The sequence below is a fragment of the Arachis ipaensis genome, chromosome B4 (genome assembly GCF_059453495.1).
Source record: "Arachis ipaensis isolate K30076 ecotype BB chromosome B4, ASM5945349v1, whole genome shotgun sequence".
Classification (NCBI taxonomy): domain Eukaryota; kingdom Viridiplantae; phylum Streptophyta; class Magnoliopsida; order Fabales; family Fabaceae; genus Arachis; species Arachis ipaensis.
In genome coordinates this window covers 140,858,381-140,879,633 of record NC_142439.1, presented here as the reverse complement: position 1 = coordinate 140,879,633, position 21,253 = coordinate 140,858,381, and the positions used below count along the sequence as shown (strand labels likewise).

General features: G+C 34.7%; 2 protein-coding genes across 2 annotated transcripts; one reads left to right on the top strand and one right to left on the bottom strand.

The window, feature by feature from the left end:
• The first annotated feature begins 9,440 nt into the window (after positions 1-9,440).
• On the top strand, positions 9,441-10,378 carry LOC110271324 (uncharacterized). The gene is made up of 3 exons (XM_088485065.1): positions 9,441-9,458; positions 9,590-9,945; positions 10,225-10,378. The coding sequence occupies exons 1-3, from the start codon at positions 9,441-9,443 to the stop codon at positions 10,376-10,378; spliced, it is 528 nt and encodes a 175-aa protein (XP_088341191.1).
• A 4,004-nt stretch (positions 10,379-14,382) lies between these two features.
• LOC107635267 (ranBP2-type zinc finger protein At1g67325) lies at positions 14,383-17,444 on the bottom strand. The gene is made up of 7 exons (XM_016338689.3): positions 17,278-17,444; positions 17,075-17,120; positions 16,231-16,343; positions 15,904-16,105; positions 15,489-15,602; positions 14,922-15,028; positions 14,383-14,771 (listed from the first exon to the last, which is right to left on the bottom strand). Exons 1-7 carry the CDS (start codon positions 17,290-17,292, stop codon positions 14,646-14,648), a joined length of 723 nt encoding a protein of 240 aa, XP_016194175.1. The 5' UTR covers positions 17,293-17,444; the 3' UTR covers positions 14,383-14,645.
• Between the last annotated feature and the right edge of the window lie 3,809 nt (positions 17,445-21,253).

Sequence of the window (21,253 nt, the reverse complement as noted above, 5' to 3'; positions counted from 1 at the left end):
ATCTAACGATTATTAAATATCAACTTCACATAAAGACAACTACATATGAGTTCTCAGTGATATTCAAACCTAAAACTTCATGCATACTATTTAAATTTCTCAATGCAACGAGCCTACCTAAGAATTTCTCTCGCTTGCATCGAAGTTGAGACCTCTTCAAACAAAATATATAATTCTCGATTATTACTCATATAAACCATAACCAAATTCTCTTTAAGATCATGGTTTTAGGGTTTTGCAAGAATGTAACATATATTTATATTTGTGGAAACCTGAAAGAGTAAATGAGTTATAATTAATGTGAAGCAAAGCGCCAACTATGAAAAAGAACAAACAACAATAGAATGACAAAAACAATATAAACATACAATGCAACGTAACCATAGTTTACATCAAATGTTCCCGCCGGCCATCATGACTTCAATTTTTCTATCTATAGAAAAAAGTAACGAAGCTGCTATGCTTAATTACTTATTATGTATCATTGCCTTATTCAAATGATTACATGCCATTATGATTATTATTGTTTATTAGTTAATTTATTGTTCTTAGATAGGTATAAATGTATAATAAGGATTTAATTTGTATGTACTTTTTAAGGATAAAGAAGTATGTAAACGTGTGCATTCTATAGTGGCCATGATTATTTTGACTAGAAATCTAGAATGTCTATGAAATTTCGGCAATACTTAAAAAAATGTGACTAAAGTTAAAGTTATATTTTTTTTATTTGACAGAATTTTTTAATTCAATCATATTTTTTATCTTTTATTTTTTGAAATTAGAAAATGTTTTTAAATAGTAAAAACTATTAACTTACTTTTAGCGACACTTTTTAAGTGTTATGAAAATTTTATAACCACCGCAATTATAATCATCATAACTTTTAAAAAATATTTAATTATGTAATAGTTGTTGAATAAATAATAGTGCTTGATTGATACGTATAACCCAATAGTTTAAAAGTAGGTAGAAATTTACGTGTAGTTATTAACTCCATGTAAAGTTGATAGTTGAGAGTCGTTAGATGATTTAATAGATTTGACTAAATTGTCATTTACGGTTCTCAACTATTAATTTTACGTGAAAACAATTGCACATAAACTTTTATCTTAAAAATATTATAGACATTAAAAAGGACATTTTTCATTAATATGGTGGTTATTGTTTTTATATGCGTAAATTATAGTTATTCAAGTATTAAAGGTTGCTTTAACTAAAACTAAAGTAGACATTTTACTGAAATTAATTAATAACATATATGGTGATTATCTAAATTTCAATTATAAAGAATAATTAAAATTGCATTTAGATTTGCCATCCTATATATAATCATATATCTATTGATTCCTTTGAAACCAACGCACTATGTTACCTTAGAATCAACGCAGTAGAGACAAATAATAACAAAAAGAAAAAACTGAAAAACAATTATGTAGCTCCCCTTTTTTTAACATAATGTAAAAAGTATAGTATATAACTTTGTCACCAACGTCTTAATCATCAGTCTGATTGACTTCAATTCTTTTCACAATTCACATGTTGGACTCAATTATTCCCAAAATTGTCCTAAATTCCTCATCACTTTGTATATCTGTAATCATGCTGGCTATTTTATTAGCCTAGGAAGGATCAAAAGACCATTAGAGGTCTTTGTATTTTAGTGAGGGTGGTTAAGCATACATACATATGCATTCTTTCCCTTTATTTCCCCAATAGGAAAAGTTTTATAACTTAACAAACCGGCAATGAATTAGAGGTGCAATCGGATCAAGTTTAGGGTAAATTTAAAAATCGAACCGATTAAATTTAATCAATTTAGGTTGGAATAGATTATTGTATTTTTTGTAAAAGGACTCAAATCAATTCAAACTTATCAAATCAGGATTGGATGGATTCGGGTAATCGAATATTCAATTAAAATTAAATTTATAAGAAAAATTAAAAAATAAAAAGGAGCAATGAAAAAAAAATTATATAACACTAAAAACTAAAAAAAAAAATTTGTAACAAATACATATGAATGATAAATACTATACCTTTTAATATAATATATTAAGTAAGCGGGTCAGTTTAGATTTCACGACTCCAAATCTGATACCAAAATTAAATAAGTTCGGATATATAATAATAGTATTATCACCCTAATAATAATAATAATAATAATAATAATAATATTCTTTATTATACCCACATTGCTTAAAGAGTTTGAGAAGTCCTTTCTTTGGGATCTAGACTAGAAATTCACAATCTGGCAAAAGGAGTGGTATTATCGATCAAAATAAGGATGATAATTTAAGATATATGAATATTGATACTGTTGAAGAAGGTGTGGAAGGGGAGTGTGAGAACAGAGTAAAGGTGGAAACAGAGAGAAGAAAAAGAGAGTTCTTGTTTTCTCAGTGTATTGAATGATGAACCACACTTTATACTCTTACAACAGTCAAATATATATATTGGTCATCTAACTAACTGAGTTAAAATAATTAGGGCCTAACTAAAATTTCTAACTAATTTGTTGTTTCTATTATAGGCTACTTGTCTAACTAATTTGTTGTTATAACTAGTAAATCAATTAACTACTAATTGCTAAGCTAGTATATCAAGTAACACCCTCCCTCAAGTTAGGAGTGTGTAAGTTGACTAGTCTTAACTTGCCAAAGAGTGTGGAGAACATGGACGGAGGTAGTGGTTTGGTCAGGATGTCCGCAACTTGTTCAGTGGTGGAGATGGGAAGAAGATGAATAAGACCTTCTTGGAACTTGTCGCGTACAATGTGGCAATCGGCCTCTATGTGCTTCGTGCGCTCATGGAACACCAGGTTAGAGGCGATGTGAATTGCAGATTGGCTGTCGCAGTAGGTGCTGATGGGCTTGGTGAGAGGCATTCCCAAGTCCTTCAAAATGAAACTGAGCCAAATAGCCTCCTTAGTAGCAGCGGCGAGCACCCGATATTCAGCTTCGGCTGAACTGCAAGCAACTGTCACTTGCTTTTTGCTCTTCCATGAAACTAGAGCAGTACCGATGTAGAAGCAGTAGGCTGTCACAGATCTTCTTGAATCAAGACATGCCGCCCAGTCGAAATCAGCAAATCCAGTGACATAGAGATCAGAGGTGGCGAGAACACTATGCTAGCGGCAGGGGAAGCTTTGATGTATCTGAGAATTCGATGGACAGCACTGAGGTGAGAAGTAGTGGGGTGGTCAAGGTATTGACTCAACTTTCCAATGGCAAAGCTAATGTCAGGTCAGGTGTTGGTCAAATAGAGCAATTTGCCAACTAACTTTCAATATTCTGTAGAATCTGAGAAGGGAACGCCTTCAGTTTTGCTGAGTTTGGTACTGTAGTCCATAGGGGTAGAAGCAGACTTGCAGTTCTCAAAGCCAGCATCCTTCAAGATGTCCATAGCATACTTTCTTTGATTAAGAAGAATGCCCTCTTTCGATCGCGCAACCTCCATCCCAATAAAGAATTTCAAATCTCCAATGTCTTTGATTTTGAACCTATCATCCAAGACTGTTTTGACAGCATTAATTTCTCCCAAATCATTTCCAGCCAATATCAAATCGTCAACGTAAACCAACAATGCGGTGAATCCAGATTCAGTTTGCTTAGTAAACAAACTATAATCAGCCTTTGACTAAACAAAACCCAACTCAACCAGAATAGATTTCAGCTTTGTATTCCACTGTCGACTTGCTTGTTTTAGACCATAAAGCGACTTTTCAAGCTTGCACACTTGGCCATCTTTGACGTCCAACCCTTGAGGTGGTTTCATGTACACCTCCTCATCCAAATCGCCGTGCAAGAATGCGGTATTGACATCAATTTGCTTGAGGAACCATCCCTTTTCCGCAGCCACAGCCAAGACAACTCTCAAGCTGCCCAACTTCATCACAGGGCTAAATGTGTCCCGATAATCAATCCCAGGGACTTGGGTGAATCCCTTCGCCACTAATTGTGCCTTGTAGCGTACAATGCTGCCATCAGGGTAGTATTTCACTTTGAAAACCCACTTGTTGCCAATTACCTTCTTGCCGGGTGGAAGTAAAGTGAGCTTCCAAGTTTGACTTTGCTCAAGAGATTGGAGTTCATTCTTAATAGCATCAACCCAACAAGATTGAGTAATTGCTTCACTGTAGTGCTTGGTTCAATGTTAGAAGATATGGCTAGAGAATATGCAGTATGTGATGCAGAAAATTTTTCATATGACAAATAATTTGATAAAGGGTACCTGTCAGATTTTCGGAGTGGAAGCCGAGAAGTGGTAGCATTTAGACAATGATAGTCTTGCAAATGTGATGGTGCTCTGCGAATTCTTGTTGATTTTCTTAACAGGGGCAGTGGTGATGCATGTTGAGGTGCAAGTATGTGATTTTGTGGCATATCTGTTTGACTAGGTGATGGAGATTGAATTGGTGGTGTATGTGCTGAATTGAAATTTTGTGAGTTGGATGCATGTGATGCTTGATGATTAGTGTGTGTTGTGTGAGGTTGAAGAATAATGTCATATGCAAAGGGGTCAGTTTTGAACTGAATAGAAGATGCAGTATGTGTACTTTGGTCAGGGTGTGTGCTTAAGTATGGAAAATGATCTTCATAGAAAGACACATCTCTTGAAGTAAAGATCTCTCTACTATTTAGATCAATTAAGAGATATCCCTTGGTACCCTCCTTGAAACCCAAAAAGGCACACTTTCTGGATCTTGGATCCAGTTTCTTTTGATTTGCTTGGAGTGTACTGGCATATGCCAGACACCCAAAAACCCTTAAATGAGATATGTCAGGTAAAGAGTTATGCAAAGCTTGATAAGGTGATAAATTGTTAAGAAAATTTGATGGTAGTCTATTCATGATGTGAACTGAATATGAAACTGCATATTGCCAAAAACACTTAGGTACATTTGAGTGGAAGAAAATTGCTCTAGTTATTTCAAGAATGTGTTGATGTTTCCGTTCAACAATACCATTTTGTTGAGGAGTTTCAACACATGATCTTTGGTGTAATATACCAGTTTCATTGAAGAAAGAGTGCATCAAAAATCCAGTTCCATTATTGGACCTTATACATCTAATTTTGCTGTCGTACTGTGTTTTAACAAAATTTACAAAGAATTTGATGAGATAAGCAATTTCAGTTTTGTTTTTCATGAAAAATACCCAAGTGAACTTTGTTTTATTGTCCACTATGGTTAAGAAATATCTATGTCCTCCTGTAGAAGGAATGGCCAGCAGGCTCCAAACATCCACATGAATTAAATCAAAGGAAGTTAATGAAACTGTGCTGTTATTATTGAATGATAATCTCTTTTGCCTTGCTAGGTGACATGAGTCACAAGGCTGTACATCACTGTCACAATGAATGAATTTGAAAATTTTCTTCATTTCTTTCATTCTATGGAATGGTGCATGGCCTAACCTAAAATTCCATAGCTTTGTGTTTGAAATATTCAGTATTGGCATGTCTACATGAATTTTATTTGATACCTGTACAATTTCTGATCGCGCAGCATCACAGTTCAAGGTATAAAGGCCACCACACACTCTAGCTGCTCCAATCGTCTTCTTCGAGAGTAAATCCTGTATCTCACAATCATCATCAGTAAAACTCATTTTACAATGCAAATGTTTTGTGGATTTTGATACTGATATCAATTTGAAATTGAAAGATGGGACGTATAATGCATTTGTGAGGTACAGCTTATTTTAAAATTTGATAGTTCCAGCTATATTGCTAATGGTTTGTGCACCATTAGGCAACCGAATGATTATAGGAGCTATCTTGAAATGAGTTTGAAAATCTTCTAGGCAATAGGATACATGAACAGTAGCTCATGTATCTATTATCCAAGAACTATGTTTTGATGCAGAAATGTTTAAAGCCAACACACTTGACTTAAAATGCATGATATGCACCAAGTTACCTTGATGAGGTACTTGTTCCAGGGTTGTGATTTGGTTAGCACTGTGGATCTGCTTTGCCTCTCCCCTGTTGAGTAAAGCTAGTAGGGTTGATTTCTGCTCTGGAGTAAAGTCAACATTGGAAGTTTCATTTTCTTCCACACAGCCAGAATCATCAATGCCATCGCCATTTATTTCAGCACTGAAATTCACTGCTCCCAAACCTCCGTTTGAGTTCATATTTCTCTATCTAAGATGGGGGGAGGAACCATGTTTCTTGTAACATACATCTACCGTGTGGCCTCCTTTACCATAGTATGAACACTACATTCTACCTCTTCCCATTTGTCCTCTCCCAGAGCCTTGGAATCTACCTCCTCTACTACCTTTTCCTCTCCCTCTGCCTTGTGAGGTCTCAGCAGTGTTGAAGAAATTGGTAGAGTGTAATAAGATCTTGGGGTCTATGGTATCATCCATGATCTGGTTTTGCCTTTCTTGTCTAGTCATCATGAAAAACACAGCCTTTAAATCTGGCAGTGGCTCCATCAGCATGACCTGAGCTCTAACATTCGCAAACTGTTCATTAAGTCCTCTTAGGAATCTAGTTACATGATCTTCCATTCTATATTTTCGCATTTCTCCTAATCCACAAGTACACACAGATTCACAATTGCAGGGTGGAATTGGCCTGAAATCATCAAATTCTTCCCACAGTGACTTTAGTTTTGTGAAGTATTGTGTCACGCTCATTTCTCCTTGTCTTGTTCTGTATAGCTCCTCCTGTAGTTCTGCGATTCTAAATCTATCACCCTCATGGTACCTGTGTTTCAGGTCCTCCCATAGCTCATATGCAACCTTGTTCCACATCACGCTTCGGGGGTGATTTCAGGGTTCAGTGAGATTTTAATCCAAGCTAAGACATATGTATTACATCTATCCCACAGTTCAAATAATGGATCATTCTTATCAGGTTTCTTTAAACTTCCATCAACAAATTTCAACTTGTTCTTCGATTTTAGGGCTAACAACATCGAATTACTCCAACTACTGTAATTCTTGCCATCAAGAATGATAGGGATGAGGGGAATACCAGTATTTTCAGAAGGATGAAGGTAGAAGTGGCTCGATGAATCTTGGCTAGGGTTGTTGCCATTCCTATTGAGGTGAGCCTGAATCGATGAGATCTGGTTCAAGAATGCCGCGATACCTTGAGCATCGAGGCCTTGGAAGGAATTGCCTTGGTTCATTCGGAATTGCTTTGAATTTTGAGTTGGATCCATCACTAGGTTTCAGATCGTGCACTTGATGTGTGCTTTGATTTGAATTCTGAGATTCTCTTTCCTCAATCGCTGTTCCTTCTATTCTCACCCCTTTGGGTTCCACGCTCACCGCACCATGTTGAAGGTGCGGAAGGGGAGTGTAAGAACAGAGCAAAGGTGGAAACAGAGAGAAGAAAAAGAGAGTTCTTGTTTTCTCAGTGTACTGAATGATGAACCACACTTTACACTGTTACAACAGTCAGATATATATTGGTCATCTAACCAACTGAGTTAGAATAATTAGGGGCTAACTAGAATTTCTAACTAATTTGTTGTTTCTGTTATAGGCTACTTGTCTAACTAATTTGTTGTTACAACTAATAAATCAATTAACTACTAATTGCTAAGCTAGTATATCAAGTAACGGATACAGATACAAAACACAATACAATATCAGATATGTGGATGTATGAATTTTAAATTTTTATAAGACACAAAGATATGACATATATAAAATATAGAGTATTTTTTAAATAAATTATAATAATATTTTAATATTTTTTAATTAAATAAAATATTTAAAAAAAATTTATTTAAAAGATAATATATACTATTTTTATACTTATTTCAAGAATACATGTTAAGAATAAAGCTGAACACGTTGACACATGATGTTATTTAGGTGTGTCCAAAACTCCAAATGTGTCCAAAGAAAAACTTTTTATTTTCTATTAAGACACGGTTAGACACAAAAGACATGTGTGTTGAACGAGTGTCATGTCCAAAGAATAAAACTCTACATCCAAGCAAAATACTTAACCAAGTCTAATCAAGTTGTTATAACAACTTTTTAAATCACGCTCTTCTTTCTCCTTCTCCTTTCCCTGTTTTTTTCTCCTTCTCCTTCTCCTCCTCCTCCTCCTCCTCCTCCTCCTCCTTCTTCTTCTTCTAAATTTGCACACGCAGGTTCTTCTTCTTCTTTTTCAATGTTGCGTCTTCTTCTTTTTCTTTTTCGTTATCGTCATCACCAATAATATCAATATTTTGCGAACATCTTTATTAGTTCTGGTTTTCTCTGTTGCTATCGTTAAATAATTTCGGTTCATTTCTTAATTTATTTTGGTTCATTTGTGTGTTAATTGAGGTTCACTTGATGCTGCTGATAAGTATTGACCAAATCTTTTATTCCTTAAGTAATTTAGGTTTATTTCTTAGTTTAATTGAGATTCATTTGGATCCAGAAATGAATTTGATGTGTTTTTGTTAATGATTGAGTCTTTTTTTAGCAAAAAAGAATGAAAGTATTTATTATCGTCACTTTATTCAATTGTATTAGATTTCATTTTATTCTATTCAATTTGTCTTGAAAGTCATTCCAACCATTGGGACAAATTATTCATCGACAATACACATGGACTACAAATGAACCGAAAATATTATTAAAGTGAAACCATTGTATAATACCAAATGAACTGAACATTTGTCCATTATATAAATTCGAATTCAAAAACACTTGCGTCTAGAGTGAACCGAAAATGTTATCAAAGCGAGACAACTATATATTACTAAATGAACCGAACATTGTCAATTATATAAATTCAAATTCAATTCAAAATATTGGTCTTTGTTAACAAATGTTGGTGTTGTTGATGATTATGATAATGAAAGAAGAAGAAGAAGAACCTACGTACGCAAATTTGACAGAAGGAGGAGGAGGAGGAGGAGGAGGAGGAGGAGAAATAAAAAGAGAAGATGAAGACGAAAAAGTTGCGTTATTGAAACGTGCATGTGATACACGCTGGTATGATGAAAGTAATTTTTGTTGAGTTTGAGCCAATTTAATTGGATTTAAATACAAAAATACTTAAATGTGTAATTAAAGTGGTGTCTAAAATATATCTGACACACGTACACAATAACTCAACGAAATATCTGTATTTCATATATAACAATATTCATTCCAAGTAAATTTATATACAGAATTCTAGCTTAAGAAGGAATGATTAAATAGTTCTTATAAAATCTATAAAGATTTTATCTTTTATGCGATGTAAAATTTTGATAAACCCACTCATAATCATGAAAATAAAGACTTGAAGTGTAAAAAATTTCATGACTAGGCACATATGTAAGCGATCCAAATAATAACTGTACAATAAACTCTAATATTATATTAAAATTCAAAAAATCTAACTCAAAATTTAAAGGGATAAATATGATTTTGGTCCCTAAAGTAGAGGCTGAAAATTTATCTCGTTCCCTAACTTTTTTTCGCTCTAAAATGGTCCCCAAAGTTTCAGTTTGTTTTAAAATCGTCCTTTTTACCAATTTCATTTTTTTATTACCAAACTACCCTTTATTAAAAAAATTATAAAATAAAATAAATATAAAATAAATTAAAAATAAATTAAAAAAAAAAGAAAGGGATAGATACGGGGTGGGGAAAGAAAGAAAAGGGATGGGGGGGAGAAAAAGGGGGGAGGGGGAAGGGAAGGGGACCGCCGCCCGCCGCCTTGCCGCCCTGCACCGCACCACCTTCCTCTTCTTCTTTTTCTCCTCTCCTCGCCGCCGCCACCGGTCTTTCTTACCGCCGCCGCCGCCGCCGCTCTGCTCCTCGGGGAAAGGGGGAAGGGAAGGCGAAGGGAGAAGAGGGGGAGGGGGGTTTCGGGACGGGAAGAAGAGGGGGAAGGGGAAGGGTCCTCGCCGCCGCCACCGGTTTTCACGGACGCCGCCGCTCTTCGCTGCCGCCGCCACCGCTGCTCCTCGCCGGTTTCTAGTTTCTTGTGGTTTCTTCTGGTTCTGCTGCTTCTGCATGCTTATGATTATCAATCTGGTTTTTGTGTTGTTGTTGTTCTTTTGATTCCATTATGATTATCGTTTTTCTGATTTTGGGTTCTGAGTTTTGACGATGACCATGATTTTGAGTTCTGAGTTTTGATTCCATTATTATTGTTCTTCTATTGTTGTTTGTTTGAGTTCAGATTATGATTTTCTGAGTTTTGATGATGATGATTTTTCTGAGTTCTGAGTTCATTGGTGTTGCTTCTGCTTCTGTTTTGCTTCAGCTTCTGGGTTCAGCTTTGGCTTCTGGGTTCAGCTTTGCTTGCTGCTGTTCTTCCGCTTCTGCTTGCTGTTCTTCTGATTTTCAATTTTGTTTATGGTTCTGATGATAATGATAATGACCATGATGATAATGGTGGTGGTGGTGGGTTCTTCTGATTTTCAATTTTGTCATTGTTGTTGTTGTTATCCATTGTTGGCTGTTTTTTTTTTTTCTGGGTTTGTGCATCTGGTTCTGCTTCCGTTAATGTTGAAGAAGAAGAGGAGGAAGAAGATGGGATGGGAGGGGAGGGTATTTTCGTCCGAAGGACGATTTTAAAGCAAACTGAAACCTTGGGGACCATTTTAGAGCGAAAAAAAGTTGGGGGACGAAATAAATTTTCAGCCTCTACTTTGGGGATCAAAATCATACTTATCCCAAATTTAAAACTAGATCAAAACTGAAAAGTTGCCAAATCACATACAAAAGTATGAAAATCTTATTTTAAGCTCTATGGAACTCTACTAACCATTGCAATATTACTTTAAATAAAAAAGTTATTATACAAATTCATCTATATAAAGTATTCAATGAGGATCTCAAGCACATCTTGATTGTAAACTGAAGAACAAGAAATATTTGGAATTTGGATTTTCTATTTAGAACTTAGTTTTTGTATAATGTTTAACAAATCTTTTTATAAGCATCATTTATGCTTACATTTGGAACAAACGAAGATATTGCTGATTCTTGTTTTAACATCATTAATTCATGCATTGACACGTTATTAATTTAGTGATAACAGAAATAATCTTCCTTTTAATTTAAATCTGAATCACAATGCATAAAGATATATTCAACCTTATCGAAAATAACGTAAAAGTACCTGTTACTTGTACGTAACTTTATAATAATATAAGAAAGTTGTTTCATAGTAACAATGCATGTTCCAAGAATATTCAATATATTCCAATTATATGCAGACAATAAACGAATGTTCTTAATTTGTAAGTTTAGCAGGCTCGTTTATTGATACTTTTTTCTGTTTACGGCATCCACTGTATGAAATTTGAAACACCATTGAGATCAATCTAATATTAGATAATGATCTTTCTTTTCTTTTTTTTTGTTGATTCCGTTAATGATCTTTCTTTTTTTATTGAGCAATGCTACGGAACCAAAATTATATTAGCAAAAAATCAGTCAAATACCTTTAGGTGAATCCAAAATCTCTACGAATTAATATACATGGATGTTTCTTCTGCTAAGTATCAAAATGTTTCTTTTTCATACTAAATGGATGTTCTTTTATATATTTTTCGAATTTTTTTGTATTACAAATGTGAATGTCTCTATTTCTTTAAGAATTTCTTTTTTAAATTTTATAGATATTTAATTATTTTTGCTAAAATATAACTGGATATTTCTTTTGTTAAGTATTAGGATGTTTTTTTTTCATATTAAATGAATGTTTTTTTATATTTCTGTAATTGTTCAAAGACTCCTTTTGACTAAGATTAAGTGTGTAGTTTGCAGTCTCTTTAATCATCAAAACGGCATCTAATATCCCAAAACGCAGATGTCGGTGATAGAAGACATGGGCATGTGTGCGAAAGGTTGCTGAGCCAAACTTTGTTGAACTGGTTGCAGGGTAGAACGGTGGTTAATTGGGCCAGGTTGTTGATTGGGATTATAAACCGGATGCTGTTAGATAGGAGGGGTACCTTGGCCTTGAACAGGTGAAGCCATATGCAGTCTCTGTAATTATTTCCGGTCGAAGGAGCTAGTGGAAGTGACGAAGATGTGTAGGGAGATGAAGAGGATGGTGCCGGAGATATTGGAGGTGGAGGTTGATCCGAAGGGAGGGCCGGGGATAGTGGAGGCCGCGATGAGAGTTTATGCAAAAAAAGAGAATGTGGTGAAGGTGTTGCAAGCGATGCAGGGAATAGAGGCGGCGATGAAGAGATTCTTCTTCGGTTACAAGCAGGTTGTGGCGGCGGTGATGGGAATGCTAAGGCTGGCGGAAACCGAGTTGGTTCCGACGACTTGCTGATAGAAGAGGAGTGGGTCGCGGTGGGGATGCGGAGAGAGCCCGACGGTGAGAGAGAGAGGTCTGTGTGTGTGTGATTGTTAGAGGTAGGTAGGTTAATGTGAGAGAGAAGATGAATGTTTTTATAGATTTTAATTAGGTTTACTTAATTTTTTAAATTTTTTAAATTTTAAATTTAAAAAATTTAAAATTAATTAATTATTAATATAAATTAACATGATTTTGTTTAGTTTTTAGCCGGTAACCTTTTGGTTTCATATACTTTTCTTTTTTTATTTTACTCTTTTTGCCAAACCAACAGGTTTTAAAACCAAGTAGTGGATTCCATACTCCAGATGACACAAAGTAGTCTGAAAGTGCAAAAGAAGGAGATTTCGGCTCCTTTTATTTTTCCTCTTTTATTAAAAGAAAATAGAAAAAATCATTAAATGGGCACCACCATTCTTTCCATATCAAAAATAATTTCCGTGATAAATATAGTACAAATTAGAGATGAAAATTATTTTATACAAACAAAATAATAAGAGTATTTACCCATTTTTAATTTTCAAAAAATTTTAGACCAGATATTTGAGTTCCTAGCTAAAATTAATTACTCAATTGGTCCCTAACAATTAACTCCATCAATCATTTAGGTCCTTTATTCTGTCAACTCTAACAGAGAACAAAATGGTCCCTGTGACAACTCTAACAGGAGATAAAATAGTCCCTGACCCCCTCTATTCGAAAACGACACCATTCTCCTCTAATTTCCATCATATTTTGCATAACCCTAACATTCATACTCTCCTTTTTCATCTTCACAGTCTTCTTCTCCATCTTCTCCTTCCTCCTTTTCAGCTCCAAGATTAAGTCATGGTGTAACTGTCACACATGTCGCACCTACCTCAACATGTCATGGACCACACATTTCCCAAATCTTTGTGACTGGTATACCCACCTCTTCCGCACTTCACCCACCAGAAATCCACCTCCACGTCCTCAATAATAGCATCACCTCCCACTCTGACAATGTCCACCATATCCTTAAGACCAAGTTTCACAACTACCCCAAGGGCATGCTTTTCTCCATTCTCCGGTAAGCAATATAAATTCTTGGACATTAGGACATCATGAGAAGATTCTTCTTCGATATCATATGCAAATTCTCATTTGAAATGGACCTTGAGTGTTTCATTCCTTCTCTCCCAGATTCCAAGCTGACAGACAGTTTCGACCTTGCATCTAAACTATTAGTACAACGAGCAATGTCGCTGTCGCCACTCATGAAAACTGAAACGATTACTGAACATTGATTCGGAGAAGCTAAATGGTAGACAGTGTGGCCATGGAGATGATAGGATAGAGAAGGGAGATGACGAAAACGACGAGTCTTAACAAATTGAACTTGCTGTCTAGATTCATGGGATTCATCGAAGACGACAAGTACTTGAGTGACATAGTCATTAATTTCCTGAGTATGAATTGGTTGAGAACAAGTTGATGATTTTTCTTCTTGTAAACATTGAAAGTGCAAAGTGTACATTGTTTAATTTGAAGTTGAAGTGTTAGACTACTAGAGTTATACGAAATCTGATAGAAATTGAAGGAGAACAATGACGTTTCCGAACAAAAGGGATCAGGGACCATGTTGTCCCTTGTTAGAGTTGCCAGAGACTATTTTATCCTCCGTTAGAATTGATAGAACAAAAGATCTAACTAACCGAGTTAATTATCAAGGACCAATCGAGTAATTAATTTTAATTAGTAACTAAAGTGTCTGGTCCAAAATTCTTTTGGGACCAAAATAAGTAAATACTCAAATAAAAAACAAAACGAAATCTATAAAATTATAACTTTCCAAATTTAGAAAGGAAAATCCTATATAGAAGTCATGAAGTTTTACACCAAAAATAGATCATAGATTTCTAATCCTGTTCCATCTAACATGTCTGTCAAAATATTTCATTGAAAATAGTCAAAATACATTTCAAATACATGCATTACGCTCCAATCAAAGAGTCCAAATAGTGGCGAATATTACAAAGGGCCACAAACTTTTGGCCTAATTTTAAACACTTATATTAGTAAACTCTAATCTCGCAGGGGATAATATTTCTCCCAACATACCTCAATATGCAACACAAAGCAAAATTCTGCATAGTGAATTTTAAGTAACTTTAACAAAATAAAATTCCATGAACATTTTAAAAAAAATTAACAAAATAAGTTATCATCAAGAACAACCAGTGTAAAAATGATCTGCATGGAGAACTCTTCTTTCCTAGCGGTCTAGTTTCCGAATTCCTAATTAAGAGATAATAACTTTTTCTTTTACAAAAGGAGAAGGAATGCAAACAAAACCTCTATGTATGTACATATTATTGTACATTCATAATACTACTCTTTTGACATTTTCACATGGCAGAGGTTGTTCTCTCACTTCCACAGTCTTTTCTGTTGCACACATTTCTAAAGGGATAGTTGAGATTACCGCATTTTTTACAGGTCCAACTGCCTTCGGGAGCGCCTCGACTTGTGCCCTATGCGAAAAAAGGAAAACAAGTTACAGCCAAAATTAGCATAGACTATTGTTAGCAATGCTACAAAACTAGAATAATGGAACAGAAATATGTTACTAAAATTATAGCGACGATGGTAAGAGCATTAGCAAAACAGAGGAAAACACTTACAGGTCTTGGAGCTCCACAGTGTTTCATGTTGCAAGTTGTTCTGAAAGCAAAGTTAACATTCTCACATTTCGGGCAGATCCAGTCTCCTTCGGACAAGCCATCTGGCCCTGCATAACCAATACAAAAATAGATTGGTGTTTTTCTTAATGTTTCTTTTTTCATTTCCTGTGAAGAGGGTTAGGATGCCATATTACTACTAAACGTCATATATAAATAAAAGAACAGAGCAACATACAACGTGTCTAAGTAAGTTTCTTTTTTCACCAAAATTTTTTCTCAAGCTCCGCCACTACATATAATCAACAAACAACAAAAGCCTTGTCCTACTATGTGGGATCGACTATATGGATCAACAAACTAAAATTAAGAAAACGTATGGTTCAGGAGAAATTTGTTTTTTAATAAAAAAATTCCTCTCCAAAATTTCAACTGTAAATTACTTTGAACACAAAATAAGCTAATGCAAAAACACAATAAACTATATCTAGATTTCACAAATATGGGAAAATGTGGATACCTATGAATAGGTTTAAAGTTAATAAGAAGTTAAAAAGATATTAAAATTACCTCCTCGGCGTTTCCGAGATGCAAAATTATCAGTTATCAGTCCTTCGGCCCATGGAGGACTTTGAAAGCCATATCCATAGCCGTTGATACTAGGCCTTGGACCATAAGGAATACCTGATTCAGTTCAATGAAAACTTGATTATATTTAGGGACACACGAGATACTAGAAAGTATAATGAAACAAGAACCAACAGGAATTAGCAACCATCATGTTTCTAAAACGAACAGTACAGATTCCACCAAAAACTCAAATATATTATAATCAATCTCAAAGGTGAATAACATCAGTACCTAAAAGGTAACATTGTCACATAGCAACCCTCTCTCTGTTAGAATCAAACTGATGGGGAGTTCATAAAGAATGAAACAAACAGTAGATGCAGAAAATCAGCTCATAAAGTTGCTAAGAGAGTACCTCCAAAGCTTCCAGGTGGCAATGACGGTAATGGACTATATGGTAGACGAGGCCTAGGATACAGACCATAATCATATTGCACACCAGAATGTGGCATCGGGGATCCAAATCGGCCAGACACTCCATATGGTGGAGGAGGAGCCCCAACACCACCATAGTAGAAGGGAGGAGTGTTTCTATATGGGCTTGTAACTGGGGCAGGCTGCAGAATACACAGGATTTTGTCCATTGAATGCCTTATTGCCTTTTCAAGAATAATTGGCCCTTCTCCAAAAGAAAAATCTTCTTGACATGATAATCTATTAATCTATAGAAACACACACTTACCTGGATTATGGATGGTCTTGGTGCACCACAATGTCCCCGGTTGCAAACAGTTCTAAATGAAAAGTTTAAGTTTCCACAGTTAAGGCAGGTCCAGTCTCCTTCTTTACGTGGAGCTGAATATGACAAGAAAAAAATTTAAGAGAGACACTTGGAGGCTAGTTGATACATTGAGATTTTTGTCTTTTAGTTTTCATTCCAAAACAAAAAATTTAAGAATCACGGTGTAACACAAAAGACAGAAGCGGGATCGAATAGTTAAAATCAAATATCAATCAAGCAAAAATATCAAATTCTAATCTTTAAATACCATGATCCCACCCACTTCCCCATGTGTGAGCCATAATCACTATAGAAATAAATGGCATACAAACAACACATTATAAAACCGTTTTAGTGCCAATGTTTTCCCATCTTTAGGTTATCAAAAAATAAAAAAGAAACCTTACAGCAAAAAACCTAGTTTTCCATGTTTCTTCTAAATGACATGTAAAGCAAAGGGAAGCCGCACACTTTCTAAGACATCATGCTCCTATCTCAAATTACTAATCCAGAGATTAAAGTAAAAAACAGCATAATCCTACATGATACAGCAAAGATTTCAGTTTTCACAAGAGTGTACATTTTACAAACAGTAAAAATGCACACACTAACATTGTGAATGCTAAACTAAAAGTCACCCACAACGCAATTTTCTAATACAATTTTCACATAGTCCAAAAATCAAATGAGTAGCTCAAATTCCTCCTCAAACAATCAGAACAATAAAGATAATTACAAGCCCATATAACTAAACAAGATTTCAACTCTAAAGAAGCTCCTTGCAGCTCAAAACAGTAATACATACCATCGTTTCGAAACCTCTTTGATCCGAGTGAACCTCGATTATCATCCTGAGAGCAGAAACGCACAAAACCCACATACAAGAAACAGAAAAAGATTAAAACTTTACACCATTCAGCATGAACAGAGAGTCATATATATCTATAGAAAAGATAGTGCGAATGTGCTAGAATTTTGAAAAATTCACAGAAATTGAAGAAAACCTACCTTAGTAGAAGCCATTGGAAGGGCTCAGAAGAAGTTAGAGAGAGAGAGTGAAGCAGAGTGTAGCAGAGAGAGAGAGAGGGAGGGAGAGAAAGAAAGAGAGAGACACGGAGAAAGAGACAGCGTCAGCGCCACCAAGCAAAAGAACGCGGAGTTGTTTTCTTCTTCTTGTTTAATACTCGCCGTTTCGTCGAATTTATTGGCCAATTTTTTTATGAAAGGAAATTTTCACAATTTCTTTTTTTAAATTAGATAATTTTCCAATTTTAGTTTATGTTTTTATTCACGTAAAAAAATATTTTTTTATTTTTAAATGAAGAAAAAAGAAGTATTTGCAAAAACGGCATCAAGAGGAGAAATTATGAATTTATGATCGTCTGTTTTTTGTAATAATAAGTCATTATTTTTCGAATCGTATTTTGAAAGAAATTATTATGAAAAGTTGTTTATACGCATTCATATTAATAAATCGATAGATAAAATTAATTAATTATAACTAAATTCATTTAATTATATAAAGAATAAAAAATTTATATAATTATAACTAAATTAACTGATCCAACCAATAATTTAATAGTTAAATAAAAATTTTAGTGGCTCAAGATTTTGATCGAATTAATTATTGATCCGATTTATTAACTCAATGTTTTTTTTCTTATTTCCACTGAACTTTTAGGCTTATTTTAATCCATGGATTTATGGACTAGTGAAATTTTTTGTAAAGTAATTCTTTTATTAAAAAAAAAAGTGTAATATCCAGAATTTCTTATTTTAATAAATAAAATAATTATAATAATTACTGAAATAAATAATTTAAAAAATATTTATCAAAATAAATACTCTTGTGTAAATGAGAGAGTGTTATCTCGTTTACAGTACGAGATACGTGAAAAAGTTATCTCGTTTATAGTGTAAACGAGATACAATAGGACAAATTTGCAGCAGTTATATAAAGATGTGTAACCCTTGACATTTTCTACACATTTTATTTCTTTTTCTGTCCCATTTTTCTCACAAAAACAAGGCAACAATGGCCAGTAATAACGTGTACCTAGTTGTATGTGTTTACTCCAATTGTCGTATGAGAAATGGCGATAACGAGATGATATTTGAGTGTGACAATCCGATACTGTTGCGAACTTAGCGTGTAAGTACGTTGTTGGAGTTGAAGAGTTTGATATTGAGCAACTTCGGTGGTAAAGTTACAAGAGAGGTGGGAAGGGTGGAGTATAGGTTGCCGACACTCATGGATAATGGAGTTTTTCGATTTTGACTATTTCGTCTTGTAGGGGACGAACATGTGCAGCTTGTGTTTGATATCCATGGGAGAATCATGGCAGAACAAGTGATGGAGCTTTTCCCCGAGGTTGGAGATGTTGGTCGTATTGGTTCTGTACACTCGACCTACGTATAAGACGACTGTCCTCTCGTACCACCACCCATTCATGTCTCCATTCCAGTGGAGGAGGTGGAGGAGGGTGACGAAGAGTCCGACGAAGAATACGTGGTGGATACGGTCCCGCAGCCAAACAAGCTTCAGGGTGAACGACTCCTTCCTCTGCGCGGCTTGCTGTGGCGCCACCAGAGGCCTGGCACCAAGCAGCCGCTCCACAAACTGCCACGTCTCCGTGTGGTAGTACTTACTGAAGTCACGGAGGCACCCCCGACTGGATCCCCATATACGCGTAGCCCTAGGTGATACGCCACATCCTGCAGGGTGACAGTGGCCTCACCCATAGGAGATGAAACGTGTGCGTCTTCAGATGCCATCGCTCCACGAATGTCGTAATTAGGGAATTGTCGAATGTGAAATCCTGAGGGGCATTGTGTAGCCAAATCTAGCCTCAACCAGATACGGGACGATGACGTTTGGTGGAAGAAGGGTATGACTCACTCGTTGGGACAGTAGAAGGCGAGGCCTCTAAAAAAAAAAACAATTCAAAATTATAAAGAGATATTTTGAAAAGTTTAATTGGATCTTCGACGATTAACGATCCTCGTATTTTCAAAATTTTAAATAGGCTTCCATATTTTTCCTATTAAATTCTTACACTATTTTTAAGTTTTTTATACCTTTTGTAGTAGGATCTTTTTAAGATAAAAAATATTAAACTTAAATAAATATTTCTTTTTAAGTTAAAGATATATCTAATTAAGAACATATCTACATCTTTAATTACTTGTTTTTTAGACAAATACCACTTTGTTAATTTTAATATATTTGATACTAAAAAAAAATCTAACTAGGACATAGAGTTTCAAACTAATAACTATGTCGCAATAACCTACCATAATTAAATAAGATTCCAGATTTCTACAAGTGACCTGTTCCTAACACTACATACTATATACTGGTTCTTTGTGACTACGCTAACCATATCTACATACAAAAATGTATCTATATGGGATTGCACAAAATTCAACAGAAAAGAACTAACATCAAAGTCGGTTGCTCCGGCATAATGCGAAGTCTCATTGAGCCTATTGATGTCTCCATCGTTACTAGCTGTGCGCGCCATCGTCGTATGTATTGATAGTTTGCTTAGAAAGGGGTAAAAGAGACGAAAAAGGTGGTGAAAAGGTTAAAATGGGACTCGGTCAAAGGCTGTGAACAACATATATTTAAAGACGTCGCCTAGCCTTATCTCGTTTACACTGTAAACAAGATAGGCTTCCGTATATTTTATTTACACTATAAACGAGATATACACATATTACGTCTATGTGTCTTATCTCGTTTACACTGTAAACGAGATACATGTAAAATTATCTTATTTACAATGTAAACGAAATAAAACAGGAGTATTTATTTCGGTAAATATTTTTTAAATTATTTATTTCAATAATTATTATAATTATTTTAGTTATTAAAATAAAATATCCGTAATATCCATGTATAATTAGTTTAAAATATATTTTATTGTTACAGTTATTTCACAAATCAGATGTATCGATTTATTATTGAAAAAAAATTACAAATTTTAAAATATTAAAACCAAACACTCCGATTTCTATTTTAGATAATTAAAAAATTAAAATCAAATCTACTAAATTATGTGATTTTTTAAAAAAAAAATTGCATGCACTAAAATGGAACCCTCCGATTTCATATTTATCTTCGCTGCTTAACAAATTTGACTGTTCGAATTGTTTAATAACAATTTAAAAAAAAAAATTAATACCATATTAGAAAAATACCAATTATTCTAATAACAATGCATAACACACCATTTTCATTCATATTAAAAAAATTAGCCAAATTTTAATCTCCAAAAGAGGATTGGAAGTAAGTCGAGTTGAACCGAATTAGAATAAGTTCGGCTTACGAAAATTAAACTTGGTTCATAACTTGACTCATTAACAATCGAGCCTATTTTGTAAGTTCAAACTCAACTCTGCGAAAGCTCACGAGCTGGCTCGAGCTCATGAGTTAGTTCAAATAATCGAAACATAATCTATAATTCTATATCAGTAAATTATAACTTATATATATATATATATATATATATATATATATATATATATATATATATATATATATATATGATATGGACGGTAAAAGTCGGTTACGACTTATAGCTCGGCAACGTTCAAACCTTGATTATAACCGAACTTTCTAATTAAGACAGCATTCATACTCTCCTAATAACGTCGGATTTGCACTTAATTCTCGGACGTTACATGGAAACGGTCAGTCTCAATCAACCAAGATAAAAGGAAAAGAACAGAGACCAAAAAGGTAACGAGTTTTTCCTAAGAAAAATATACACATAATTCCTCTTATTAACTTGAGCGTCGGAGGACCTTTGCAGGTACCCACCACCTCGGTTCCCATTGCTGTGCTTTCTATTTCCACTACAAGGAGCTTGCCGATCTTTTCCGTGGAACGAGTTATACCTCGGCATTAACAGGTCAGAACATTTGGCGCTAGAAGGAGGGCCGATTTGATATATTACTCGGTGTAAGCATCGAATTCGTT